The sequence below is a fragment of the Phalangium opilio genome, unplaced genomic scaffold (genome assembly GCF_054372755.1).
Source record: "Phalangium opilio isolate 3A_F unplaced genomic scaffold, DU_Popi_V2 ptg000037l_1, whole genome shotgun sequence".
NCBI classification, from domain to species: Eukaryota; Metazoa; Arthropoda; class Arachnida; order Opiliones; family Phalangiidae; genus Phalangium; species Phalangium opilio.
Genome location: NW_028324160.1, coordinates 7,584,372 through 7,598,296, shown reverse-complemented (window position 1 = coordinate 7,598,296; position 13,925 = coordinate 7,584,372). Strand labels below are relative to the sequence as shown.

Sequence of the window (13,925 nt, the reverse complement as noted above, 5' to 3'; positions counted from 1 at the left end):
TCGCCAGCACCTATATCGCCTGCTACCGGATCGCCAGCATCCACTTCGCCTGCCACCGGATCGCCAGCACCCACTCTGCCTGCCACCGGATCGCCAGCATCCACTTCGCCTGCCACCGGATCGCCAGCATCCACTTCGCCTGCCACCGGATCGCCAGCATCCACTTCGCCTGCCACCAGATCGCCAGCATCCACTTCGCCTGCCACCGGATCGCCAGCATCCACTTGGCCTGCCACTGGATCGCCAGCATCCACTTGGCCTGCCACCTGATCGCCAACACCCATTTCGCCTGCCACCGGATCGCCAACACCCATTTCGCCTGCCACCGGATCGCCAACACCCATTTCGCCTGCCACCGGATCGCCAACACCCATTTCGCCTGCCACCGGATCGCCAGCATCCACTTGGCCTGCCACCGGATCGCCAGCACCCACTCTTCCTGCCACGGGATCGCTAGCACCTATTTCGCCTGCTACCGGATCGCCAGCATCCACTTCGCCTGCTACCGGATCGCCAGCATCCACTTCGCCTGCCACCGGATCGCCAGCACCCACTCTACCTGCCAAGGGATCGCCAGCACCCACTTCGCCTGCCACCGGTTCGCCAGCATCCATTTCGCCTGCCACGGGATCGCCAGCACCCACTCTGCCTGTCACTGGATCGCCAGCACCCATTTCGCCTGCTACCGGATCGCCAGCATCCATTTCGCCAGCATCCACTACGCCTGCCACCTGATCGCCAGCACCCACTCTACCTGCCACGGGATCGCCAGCACCTATATCGCCTGCTACCGGATCGCCAGCATCCACTTCGCCTGCCACCGGATCGCCAGCACCCACTCTGCCTGCCACCGGATCGCCAGCATCCACTTCGCCTGCCACCGGATCGCCAGCATCCACTTCGCCTGCCACCGGATCGCCAGCATCCACTTCGCCTGCCACCAGATCGCCAGCATCCACTTCGCCTGCCACCGGATCGCCAGCATCCACTTGGCCTGCCACTGGATCGCCAGCATCCACTTGGCCTGCCACCTGATCGCCAACACCCATTTCGCCTGCCACCGGATCGCCAACACCCATTTCGCCTGCCACCGGATCGCCAACACCCATTTCGCCTGCCACCGGATCGCCAACACCCATTTCGCCTGCCACCGGATCGCCAACACCCATTTCGCCTGCCACCGGATCGCCAACACCCATTTCGCCTGCCACCGGATCGCCAACACCCATTTCTTCTGCCACTGGATCGCCAACACCCATTTCGCCTGCCACTGCATCGCCAACATCTTCGCCTGCCACTGGATCGCCAACACCCATTTCGCCTGCCACCGGATCGCCAACACCCATTTTGCCTGCCACTGGATCGACAACACCCATTTCGCCTGCCACCGGATAGCCAGCACCCATTTTGCCTGCCACCGGATAGCCAGCACCCATTTCGCCTGCCACCGGATAGCCAACATCTTCTTAGCCTGCCACCGGATCGCCAACATCTTCTTAGCCTGCCACTGGATCGCCAACACCCATTTCGCCTGCCACCGCCCTAATCGCCCCGGCGGCGGCGTGGCTTTTCGGACTCTAGCCTCCCCACGCGGCCTCTGGCCCATCCCGACCTGGCTCCACTGGAGTGCATCGCGATGTCGGTCTTCCTGGACCACAGTTGCGTCCTTCTACTACCCTCACGGCTCCGCTTTCGCTCGCACGCAGGACCTCCTCCTGGGCTGTCTCCCGTCGCCCTTCCTCTTCATGGGCGACTTCAACGGTAGCCACCTTCGTTTGGGGATACCGTAACCACCCCTGCCGGTTGCCGTCTGGCCGACTGGCTCACTCGATCCCTCTCCTTCGTTCTGCTGAACGATGGTTCGGTCACGCGCCCGTCGCCGGCTGGTGGGGGGAGTGTCCTGGACCTCTCCCTGGCGTCCCCTTGCCTCGCCGGCCTTGGTGGAAGCGATCCCCACCGGCTCCTCTACGCCTCCCAGGTCCCGATGTCTTTGGGCCCCGCGACCCTATGATCCGGTGGGACTTTGACAACTCTGACTGGCCCAAGTTTACTGCGCTCCTTGCCGCAACGCCGGTCCCCGCGGTTGACTCGGTGGCCGCCTTCACTTCCGACGTGCTTGATGCAGCCGCATCCTCCATCCTGTCCTCCAGCTCGGCGTGGGGCTCCCGCAGCCCTCAACCACCGCATACCGCACCCTCGAACGACGGGTCAGGGCTCTTCGGCGCTAAGCCCTCCGGGCCCAAACGCTCACCGCTACTATTGCCTACAACAGAGCCCTCGCTCAGTCCCGGCTTAACCGACGTCAGCTTAAGCGGGCTTTTTGGAGGGCCTACTGCGGTACCCTGTGCCACGAAACTCCACTCCCGGTTAGTTGGAACCGCGTTCGCTGGTTTTTCTCCGCTACCCGCCCCACGCCGTGCCCTATCGTGCTCAATCATGGCTCGGCTACTATCACCGATCCCGAGGCTGTTGGCGTCCTTCTGCGGGACTCGATCTTATACACTTGCCCGTCGCCTGCTCCCCCTCCGCTTCTTTCTGAGGACCGCTGTTGGGCATTAGACGACGCCGCCCACGCCTAAAATGACCTCATCACGTACTAAGAACGCTCACTGCCATCGCGTCGCTCCGTCCATCCGCCCCGGGTCCTGACACCCTCGGTGTCCCCTTCCTCCGCCATTTTCCGGACCCCTTCCTTCGTCGCCTCTGGGCCCTCTACAACTTCCTCTGGCTCTACGCCACCTTTCCATCCCCATGGAAGGAAGCCATCATCCTCCCCTTCCTCAAACCAGTCAAGCCTCCTGACGTCCCCTCTTCCTACCGCCCCATCGCACTCCTCGCCAACCTTGGAAAACGGACCGTACACTCCAGCCTTCAATTGTGGGCCGAGTTCTCCGCCATCCTCCCTTCCCATCAGTCTGGGTTCCGCCGCAACAGGTCCACTTTGTACAATATAGCCGATTTTGTGACCGCCGCGGAGTCTTTTCAACGCCACGGCCAACATTGCTGCATGGTTTTCCTAGACTTGCAAAATGCGTTTGGATCGGTCCACCCTGACGCTCTCCTTTGCAAATTGCGCAACTACGGCATAGAAAGTCGGCTCCTCCTGTGGCTGAGAGACTACCTTTACCACCGCCGCGTGGCAGTCAAGGTCAACTCGCACCTCTACTCTTCTCGGTACACGGCTCGCGGTGTCCCCCAGGGCAGCGTCCTGGGCCCGCTCTTGTTCACGCTCTTCCTCGCCGACCTTCGCTTCTCCCCGTGGGGGGACTTATTTCGAAACCCCTAAATTCCAAGCCTCTAAAGTCGCGCTTGTTAACATAAAAAACTATGACAATAAGTGCTTCCTCTGGTCAGTTTTAGCCCATTTACATCCTGTCAATTATACTAATAACCCTAATCGTGTTGAGAAATATCTACCATTTCAAAACAAGTTAGACTTGACAGGGCTTAAATTCCCCGTAGAATTAAATACAAGGGTGTTGGAAAGGTTTGAGCAGTTAAATGATTTATCAGTTAATGTCTTTGGCTACGAAAATGAGGTTTTCTCACTCTATATTAGTTCGATCAGGGTCGAAGAAGCCCGGCAAATAGATCTGGTGCTACAAACCTAGGAGGATAAGAAGCATTTCTGTTTAATACGTAGTTTAGCCGTCTTATGTCTTCGTTAACCGCACATAGGGGTAGGGCCTTCTACTGCCGTTATTGTCTCCATCGTTTCTCCGGTGCTAACGCCGAACGGAATCACAAAGAACGTGTTAAAGAGTGAAGCATACATGGACCGCAAAAAATTGAAATGCCGGTAAATGAACCTATCCTGGAGTTTAAAAACATCGTATTGCAACAAAAAGTAAGCTCCTTTTATTATTTTCACCACAGAAACAGATTAAACACGTGTTAGATCAAACGATGTAAAATCCACTGCGTGATATTAATGTTCGCTATTTCTATTCCTCTAGGTTAAATTCTTTATCTATGCCGATTTCGAGTCGATCTTAAGCAAAATACATCGATGCGATCCTGACGTTAACCTTTCCTCTACCACAAAAACTTCGCAGCACATTGCCTGCGGATTCAGTTACGTCATTGTGGGACAGGATGGTTCGGTATCAAAACCAGTGACGTACCGAGGGATGGATGCTGCGGAAAGGTTTTTGTAGAACCTTCTTCTTGAGGATTCTATCATCCAGGAAAAAATTAAAGCCATCGTACCCGTGAACTTATCCAAATCCGAGATGGCGGAATTTTCTTCTGCTCAATTATGTTATCTTTGCGGGAAGGCATTCACTCATGATGACTGCAAAGTTCGAGACCACGATCTTACGGACGGAGCCTACAGGGGAGCGGCTCATAGTTCCTGTAACTTGAAGTTGAAGACGTTGAAATTCGTTCCGGTGTTCATGCACAATCTCTCCCGCTACAACGCCCATCTCATTATGGACAAAATCGGGCTTTTTAAGAGAGCAAATTAGGTGTATCCCGACTAGTTCCGAAACCTACCTTTCATTTTCCTTGGGTAATCTACGGTTTCTAGACTCAATCATGTTTATGCTGGCCTCGCTCGAGTCCCTCGTCTCCAACTTGGCCAAGGGAGGCGCGGACAAGTTTAAATGTCTAAACTCTGTCTTCAAGCCGGACGAAGTGGAGCATTTACTGAGGAAGCAAGTTTACCCGTACGATTATTTCGACTCCAAGGAGAAGTTCAACGAGACTGAATTGCCACCCAAGGAGGCCTTTTTTAACTCTCTAACCGATGGAAATGTTAGTGATGGGGATTATTCTCAGGCTCAAACAGTTCGGGAAAAATTCCGATTCGCTAACCTCGGCGAGTACCATGATCTATACGTCAAAACCGACGTTTTGCTCTTGGCTGATGTATTCGAAAATTTTAGAGCCATGTGCTTGGCATATTACAAATTAGACTGCGCTCATGCGTTTACCGGTCCCGGTTTTGCTTGGCAGAGTGCCTTACATATGACTGGGGTTAAACTAGAACTTTTAACAGATCCCGATATGCACCTATTTATCGAGAAGGGTATCAGGGGTGGAGTTTCTCTAATAACTCACAGGTTTGCCGAGGCAAATAACAAGCATCTTCCTGAAACCTACGACGCTTCAAAACCTAGCTCATACATCACCTACCTCGATTGTAACAATCTTTATGGAACAGTAATGTGTCACCATTTACCTATGAGGGGTTTCCGATGGTTGCAGCCATGCCAGGATTTCACGAGAGAAGTTATTCTTAACCATCCCGACGATGACCCTCAGGGTTTCATTCTGGAGGTAGATCTTGAATATCCGGAAAGTTTACACGAAGAACATAATGTCTCCCCCACGCCCCTGAAAGGCGTGTTGTTACGGCTGAAGAACTATCTCCATATTCACTAGATCAATTTAACAAACTAAAACTTAAGATTAAAGACGGTCATCCATAATTAGTTCCCACGCTTTATAATAGAGAAAAATACGCGCTCCATTACCGGAGTCTCAAGTTCTACCTCGCTAAGGGTATGAAATTAGTGAAAGTTCACCGTATCCTCACGTTTGAACAAGGAGCTTGGTTAAAACCCTTTATCGAGTTTAACACAGAGAAGAGGAAGATGGCCGCTAAGGCGTTCGAAAAGGATTTCTTAAAACTACGCAACAACTCCGTGTTTGGAAAAACAATGGAGAACCTGAGGAACCGAATAAACTTTGATCTTGTTCAGACCCGGGAGAGGGCTATCAAGAAGGCGAATTCCCCGACGTTCGAAAGGTTCACCATCTTCAAGAATGACCTAGTTGGAATTCACCGACTGAAGAAATCCCTGACTTTAGACCGTCCCATTTGCACAGGGTTCACCATTTTAGACTTGTCGAAACTGGTTATGTATGATTTTCATTATAAAACAGTCCGTGCTAAATATGGCGAGGCAGCCAAACTTCTTTTCACGGATACCGATTCCTTGACGTACCATATCTTCACCGACGACCTTCCTCGGGACTTTGCCGAGAACAAGGAGATGTACAGTAGTGATAACCACCCAGATATGCAGAGATCCAAGATGGCCGCCACTACCCAACTCCAACCAAACTGCCAACCCTAGATTGTGTTATTTTATGGAGAAATCTTACCTGATATTCCCTACCTTCCACCGTGCTATGGGTATTCCTGCCTTCCACCATGCTATGCCCCCAAACAAGTCTAAACCAACCCAGACTTGTGTTATTTTGACAGATCCCTGTTTGAATTTCCCGCCATAAACCCATGTCTGAAAAACAAAGACTAATATACAAATAAAGATTTTTTAATAACAAATACCAAATAATATATATAATAAAATAGAGAATAACAAGAATATAAATATAAACAAAGATATTGCCATTGTTTGTCATTAAGAAGGTCAATACTTCTTTTCTTTGAGTTGTGGTTTGTTCCCATGTTACATACTAAATTCTAAATTAAAAAAAAAACAAAAATATTTACCGCCGCTTTTACCGCTAATGAAAACACTTTTTAAATCGTAATTTTGAAGGTAATTGGTCTTATCTCTAGTGTAAAAAGCATCTTGTTCAAAGTGACATTTTGATTTTCAAAACTTGGTATTTTAGTCGAAATCTTAACTGAAAGCCGCTCTTTAAATCGTAATTAGCGCCACTAGCTTTCTTCATGTATTCTGATGGCTGACGTCAAGTGGCGTAAGATAAACGATGCCGGATGAATTTTGATGAAAGACAGGCAGTGTAATCGAGGATTGTTAGAGAAAGATATTTTAAGTAAAGTCCTCCATTGGTTCTCGAAGATCATGGACCGAGGCTTGGTTGTTTTTTCGTTACTTCTTGTGTCCAAAATGTATCCAGCGGAAGAAGTAGCAGGACTTAACTTAAACTCGATTTTCCTTCATTGCGGTAGTCAGTTGTATGGACGCATATGACACCGCAATGAAGGTTGATTCTTGGCTATCAATTGGATCAGGGCTACTTTCTTTCTCCATACTATAATCGGTAATGTTTTATTTAATTATGAAAAACTAAATTTTTGTTATAAATGATTCCGAAAATCTTACTTGATAGCCAACTTAGAACCCGACAAGTCGGGTTCTAATGAGTCGAATTTGGTCTCTTCCCAGACTATTCCTGAGAAGAGCCAGATGGAACAATCGAATTTGGTCTCTTCTCACACAGCAAAAGCTGTGTGAGTCCACGATCGGCGGGTAAAGACATCTTCGTACTGGTACTGAGTAGTTTTATGGATAAGCGTCTAGTTAAACAACTGATAACTCTCTCTTTAAAACACGGTTCTTATATACTAAAAGATCGAGGTCAAATTTAATATTAGAAGAGTTCTCTAGGCAATGCTTTCGATAAATTTATTTGTTACCGACCCCCAATCTTTAATCTATTTTATTGGATGCGGTTTAATTAACTATTGACGTAGATGCTTCAAGGATGACGACTTAAAACCTTCCTTGTTTTGAGGAAAATATTTTATTGGATGCGGTTTAATTAACTATTGACGTAGATGGTTCAAGGATGACGGCTTAAAACTTTCCTTGTTTTGAGGAAAATATTTTTTTGGATGCGGTTTAATTAACTATTCACGTAGATGTTTCAAGGATAGCGACTTTAAAGGCTTAACAATTTTGTTGTTTTGATGAAAATAAACTGAGTGTTTTTCAAGATTGCCAATGGCTCAATGGTTTAAGGCAGGGTTTACTATGGTGATACCTAAAATAGTGACAGGTTCAAATCCTGGGTCAGCCATCGAGCCATTGGCAATCTTTTTTATGTATAAAATAACGTTAGCCTAAGAGATCAGTGTTAGTTGGTAAACAAGCGTCAGTCATGAATGACGCCTTTTTTTTAACTCTAGCGTCTAATACGTGTCTAGATATATATCCAAACAATACTCAGTCAAGTTTTAAAAATTATTTGCATCAGCCCCTTAACTTGACTAGTGATTATGAAGTTGGGTTGGCGGAAATCATATTTCCAAATCATTGGGTGAATATAAGCGAAGAGTTTAACAAGTTTGAAATTCAGGTCGTAAATGATCCAAATAGTGACAAATATGCGGCTATTCGAGAGCCTGTTGAATATCAAAAAATAGAGATACCAGTCAATCGTTATACCAAGACCAAAGAGTACGAACTGCCCCAAAATTTTGTCGAGCTGTTAAATGATGATGTAAACAGTCATCCGTATTTAAAAGGCAAATTATCTTTTAAATTAGTGAATAAATATAAAGACGGGGCCCTAGGAAAACAGTTAGATACAAACTTTCCCGTTTACTTGCAAGTTTTAGGAGAGGAAAACATACGGTTCAAAATACCAGCTGATTCCCCCTTGGCCACGCTATTTGAATTTAAAGAGAATAATTAAGAAGATGTTCCCTATATATCCAAATATCCTGTATCAAAGCATGCTAAAAATATAAGTTTAAATTACACTAATAATTACGTGGAAATCGAAATTGAAAATGTTGGAGATAGTTTTAAAAAAAAATTTGATTACAAGTACATTCCCAAGGCCGCCATTAAACGTAAAACAAACTACGAAGTTCCGCCAATAAGAAAAAAGCCTCAGCCGGAATATAGGCCTGTACCGCCATCTATACCTATTTTACCGCGAACTACGCCTTTTCTTCCGATACCCGTTAGTACGACTGAACCCGTAGTACTTGTACAACCACAGCCAGCTAAAATAACCCCTCCACCCAAAGTAACTTTTCCAAAACAAAACCCTCCTAAACCTGACTTACCGAAACCCTACTATCCAAAGCCCAAACCACCTAAGCCCGAGTTACCAAAGCCAAAGCCAAAGCCAAAACCGCAGCCACCCAAGCCTGAACTACCGAAGCTTCCAGCTCCGGATCCCCCTAAAATACCAGCTCCGGATCCCCCTAAAATACCAGCTCCGGACCCCCCTAAAATACCAGCTCCGGATCCCCCCAAAATACCAGCTCCGGATCCCCCTAAAATACCAGCTCCGGATCCCCCCAAAATACCAGCTCCGGACCCCCCCTTAAAAACCCTTTGTCGAGGCTCGGTTCGTTTAGGCGTAGTAAAAGAACTGCCCGACGTGCTTGTTGTCGGTGATGACGTGGCATAGCTCGGCCATGACAATTGTTTTTTTCGCGGCGGCATTTTAGGGGTGACCGGTAATGGCGGCGTGGGTGACATTGCAATTGTAGGACTGACGACCTCAAATTTAGGTAAAGGAATTTGTTTCTCGATACTTAAATATTTCTTAAAAGCGTCTAAATATTTATATAATTTATCGTAGGCATTCAATGGCGATTTTAAAATATCATCAATCTCTCGGTCCAAGACCGAGTGTTCTTGGGCAGCTGTTGAAGTTACTGCGCTAGCGGGCACAAGCAGCATTTGTTTCATAGTTTAGCAGCTATGGCTTGGACAATTGAAGGCAAAATTGCTGCAAGCAACGTCGTAAGAAAGCCACCTGATTGCTGCAACAACAGCTTTTTTTTGCTTTTCTGCGACAAGGTACTTGATCCGAGTTGTCTAATAATTTTCTTGTACTTTGCTAGCTTTTTCTTACGGTCTTTACTCAAATAAATGCCCCCGCCCTTTAAATTCTTACAAATTGTCTGAATGCTTTTTAATTGGGGCGTGCTACTATTGTTTAAGAGGGTTCGCCGTTGTTTACAGCTAGTTTGACGCAAACTCTGTAAATAAGGGACAAATTTGGCAAATTTTGTCGAGGGACGGGCTACGACGAGTCGGGAGCGTTTTCCTGATCGATGTTTAACGCGTGGGGCCATTATTCAAATGACAATTAAATTTAATCGACATAGACATACATAGGTGATTCGTGAGGTAGAACACGCGACCTTAATCGTAAATTTTCCGGAGTTTCTTGTTTTAAATCAATTAACAAATAACTATAGGGTTCTTTAGTGGCTAGCCTGTACGCATCCGTAATACGTCTCGGGTTATCTGGACTTATTTGTTGCGCTAAATATCTAATAGAGGCAACATCTCGAGGATTTTTCATTATTATAAAATAGGAAGAGTTTTGAGAAATTATCCGCGATTGGCTACCCTTGGGAAACAGTTGTTGAGTAATAATAATGACCGTATACCCTAAATGATGCGCCGTCACGCACACTAAATCGGCAATATGAGCTTGCTTAAATAATTGGCTAGCTAAGTCGTCTAGTATCAAGTAGAAATCGCGATTCATTTCCCAAAAGTCTGGATCAGCCGTTGGCAATCCTTGAATAAATTGAATTCCCGGAATCAATTGTTTCAATTTTTCGTAGTTTGGCTGCCAGGCCGCGTAGCAATAAATAACCTTTTTATGCGGTGGGTCAAACATAAGCTGATGATTTTGCAATAAGTTACTTAAAAGAAAACTCTTCCCCGCTTGCGTTGGCCCCACAATTAGAAACTGGGCGGGTGTTTGGAACTTTAAAGAATGCGAGACTGACTCGGCTGGATTCATCTTGATTAATAAACATTTTTATTTTAATTAACAGTTTATATATATAATATATATAATCAAAAATACAATTAACCCAAAACCCAAAGACCCTTAATAAACACAAATTAGAAAATATTTAAACAATATAAACGAAACCCTTTTACCCAAAAAAAAAATTCCCCTATGAAGTAATTGTTTTTTTAAAAAGTTTCTCTTCTAATTCCAGACAACGCTGGCGGAAGCGTTGGGCGTTGAGGAGGTTAAAGTTGACGCGCGACTCGGAGGGTGGTAGGATGTAAACACGCACTACAGTAGCGAACACGACGGATGGATGCGCACGCGCACTTTTTCGTTTCCCGACCGCTCTTTGTTGGTGGTGGTTGGGCATGTCTGAACCAGATGGTCGCAAACATCCGTGCCCTCGCTGGTCGGGAAGTCGGGAAACCCCTGCCGCAGTGGTTTGTTGTTGCACGGCTTTTTGGAAACCATCGCGCACGATGGACTGTGCTTGCGGTGCTCCCTGGATGGACTGTCCGTGCAACGCCACTGGTACAAGGCGATGCCGCAAAAGGCGCAGCGCGTCGTCTGTGTTTCTACATCTGCAAGATAGAAACCGTCTTTGGCCAGGGCTTCGATGGGAACGCAAGATTCCCACAAGCCCTCGAAAGTATGTCTTCGCCTAGCCTCGTAATTCATGCGCGAGAGATGTTGAAGCGGATGCTGACTCTTTAAAACCGTAAGGTCGACTGGTTGTCAAATCGGCGTTCAACAATCTCTTATTCGAGGTTTGGCGAAATCTTTTGGTGATTTTAACGGCCTCTAGCTGCAGCTTGTATTTGTCCCGTTTAAAATTAAAAGGGACATTGACTGTAACTTCCTTTTCCGGATTCATCGCCACACTTTCAAAGGTTTCAAAGTCAAGTTTTTCCAGATTTTCTCGATTTAACGTCAACCCTTTAATTTTCTTAACTTCTTTTCCTTTGCTAGTGCGAAACGAGTAACTTTTGGCACCGGTACTACAAAAGGAAGTTATATAATCACCGCCGAGTTCGTCCGCCCAGCAACCAATATGATTGCCAGTTGGAATGTCAAACTTTCCCGGTAGATGGCGGTAGATTATTGAGTCAGTGTCACAATACAAAGCTGCACGGTCTAATTGAAGCAGCATCTTGTTCAATTCGAGTCGCCCGTAGCACGAGACGAAGCTCCCCACGATGGCCGAGCCCAGTTTATAGTCTAAGATGTAATCGCTTTTGGCCTTATACGATAAGAGAGCGATTGAATCTGTGATTGGCCGTAAGTCGACTAATTCCAGAGTGTAATCGCTCGCGTATCGTATCAATTCGTAATAATTGTTGATAAAGATGCTGCGAATTTTACCCGTATTCAACGCCATGCGACCCCAAAGAGAATTTAAATTAATTTTAGCGATATTACGCAGGGAAGGATTTGATTGAATATCCGCCACGGTCAGCGAGAGCTTTTCATTCTTGTTTATATCGGCGATATACGCCTCTTTTTGCAGAGGCGTTTGCGCGTGAGCGGGAAATCCGGAATTCTTCACTTTTAGGGCGATAAAATCAGTCATGTACTGGGCGAAGAAATATTCCGTTTTTGGATAATGGTACACCTCGAATATATCAAGGAGTTTATAACCATGCTCCATAGCGGCATAGACTTCTACCGTTGGCCAGACTGATTCGAAAGCTCGTTCATTAACAGTGTGATCGCAGATTTCCGCTCGCAATTCTAAACACGTGCGACAGAGGGCGTAGGCTAATTTACCACCGCTGCGAATGGGAATTAAGGGGATGTGGAGATCTTGAGGGGCCAGCAGACGACAACTCATAACGCCAAAATACCACCCTGGCGATTTGTCAAAATCTCTGTTATAGATTACGGGGTGGCCGCTAGGGTACGGACAATCGCGACAAACTTTCGGGTACAAAGAAATAATATCCTTGTAGAAAATTTTCTCCTCACCTTGCACGTGGCAGTTGAGAACAAAATTTTCCGTTCGTCCCCCATAGAGAGCGCTAAGAGCTGATATTTGAGGTCGAAAAGTTAAACTTTTGCAGAAAGCCTTTGCTTCGGCGTTTTCTTTTAAAAGCTTAGCAAATTGACACTCAAAAATCGATGTGTACTCGTAGCCGGGCATATTCTCTTTAATAAAGAGCTCTCTATCCAGCGTCCGCTCGTACAGAAATCTGTTGCTGGCCTTGAGTTGGGTATTGTAGGCATTAAGTTTTTGGCATGGACAACCGTGATAGTAGCAACCGTGGAAATCAAAAATTTTGGGTGGAGTTTCGCTATAGCCGTCGACTAAATAGCGACCCACGCGATACTCGCCCCCGTAGCTTAAAGCCGTGCGCAATTTTATATCTTCCGTTTTCTCCACCCAAGCGAGATATTTTAAGCTAATTTGACTGTGATTAAATTTTGCGTTATAACCGTTAGAAGGAACAATAGCCATGCTGTAAGGTTTATAGTAATTGTTAAGATAAATAGTGGTTAAAGCACCCGCCAAAGTGATATTTTTTAAGCAGAAAGGGTCTAATTTGGTTAGATCTAAGTAGATTTTTCTAAAAGCTTCGACGCCTTGTCTCAGGACTCGGACATCTTGAATGCAATATTTAATAAGCTCCTCTTTGATGTTATAAATAGATCCTTCCATCGACGCGTACCAAGTTTGAAAATCTCGATAATCATTGGCTTTCATTTGAGCTACGTTAAAGTACGAAGCTTCAGGGGTGACGTGCCTATGAACTAAAGCGTTGAGAATTAAGAAGTTATCAAAAGCTTTCGCGTAATGAGCTACGACTTGCGTGTTAGTAAAGCGCGGTTGGTACGTCTTACGCTTCTGTCCAGTCAAAACTACCTGCTCTACGCTGAATAAATAATTTAAAAATTGCTCGACGCAATTGGCGCCGTAAAAAATTTTGGTTTCAAAGCCAGCTTCAGTTTCTACGTCGCAAACTAATAAAATGGGGACGTGGATATTATTTCTCAGAATAGTCTCAATGTCGTAATAAATAAACCGCGAGGCTTTCATTTTGGTTTCCAAAGGCATAACAAAATGCTCGCCTGGCGGATGGACTATTTTACATTGAGAGCATTCGGGATTGCAGTCGTGATCCTCGCCCATCAGCCGCCCGCACTCTAAACATCGTTTCTGACTCGCGCAGGTGCCATTGAGTAAATGAGTGTCGAAGCAGGGGCCAGGGAAAAAGTAGCGGTGGCATTCGTCGCAACGTTTTAAAACGTCCTCCTTGGTTAAATGAAAAGCTTCTCCTTGACACCGAAAACAAATATAGGGTTTTGTACCATCGGGACATTTATGCTCTTTTAACAATTCACGTTTGTAAAAAGATTTCAAGCATAAATCGCAAGAGGTACAACCGCCCATCATGCCGTGCCAAGTTTTAGCGGGGTGGATATGATCGCCAATTTTTAAGAGATAAATAAATTTAGGAGCTTGGGGTCCTTTGAAAAATACGGTA

The 13,925-nt window shown here is 46.3% G+C and overlaps 1 protein-coding gene across 1 annotated transcript; it reads left to right on the top strand.

Moving 5' to 3' along the window:
* The first annotated feature begins 4,539 nt into the window (after positions 1 to 4,539).
* Positions 4,540 to 6,086, top strand: LOC149684090 (uncharacterized). Its single transcript, XM_089871308.1, has 2 exons — positions 4,540 to 5,347; positions 5,440 to 6,086. Exons 1-2 carry the CDS (start codon positions 4,540 to 4,542, stop codon positions 6,084 to 6,086), a joined length of 1,455 nt encoding a protein of 484 aa, XP_089727434.1.
* Positions 6,087 to 13,925: the final 7,839 nt, after the last annotated feature.

What these genes read in the sequence shown, in the direction of transcription:
- LOC149684090 (XM_089871308.1), top strand. Translation starts at nt 4,540, where the DNA reads ATGTTTATGCTGGCCTCGCTCGAGTCCCTCGTCTCCAACTTGGCCAAG. An exon ending in CTCCCCCACGCCCCTGAAAG is followed by an intron (nt 5,348 to 5,439) that starts GCGTGTTGTTAC and finishes ATCCATAATTAG; the next exon opens with TTCCCACGCTTTATAATAGA.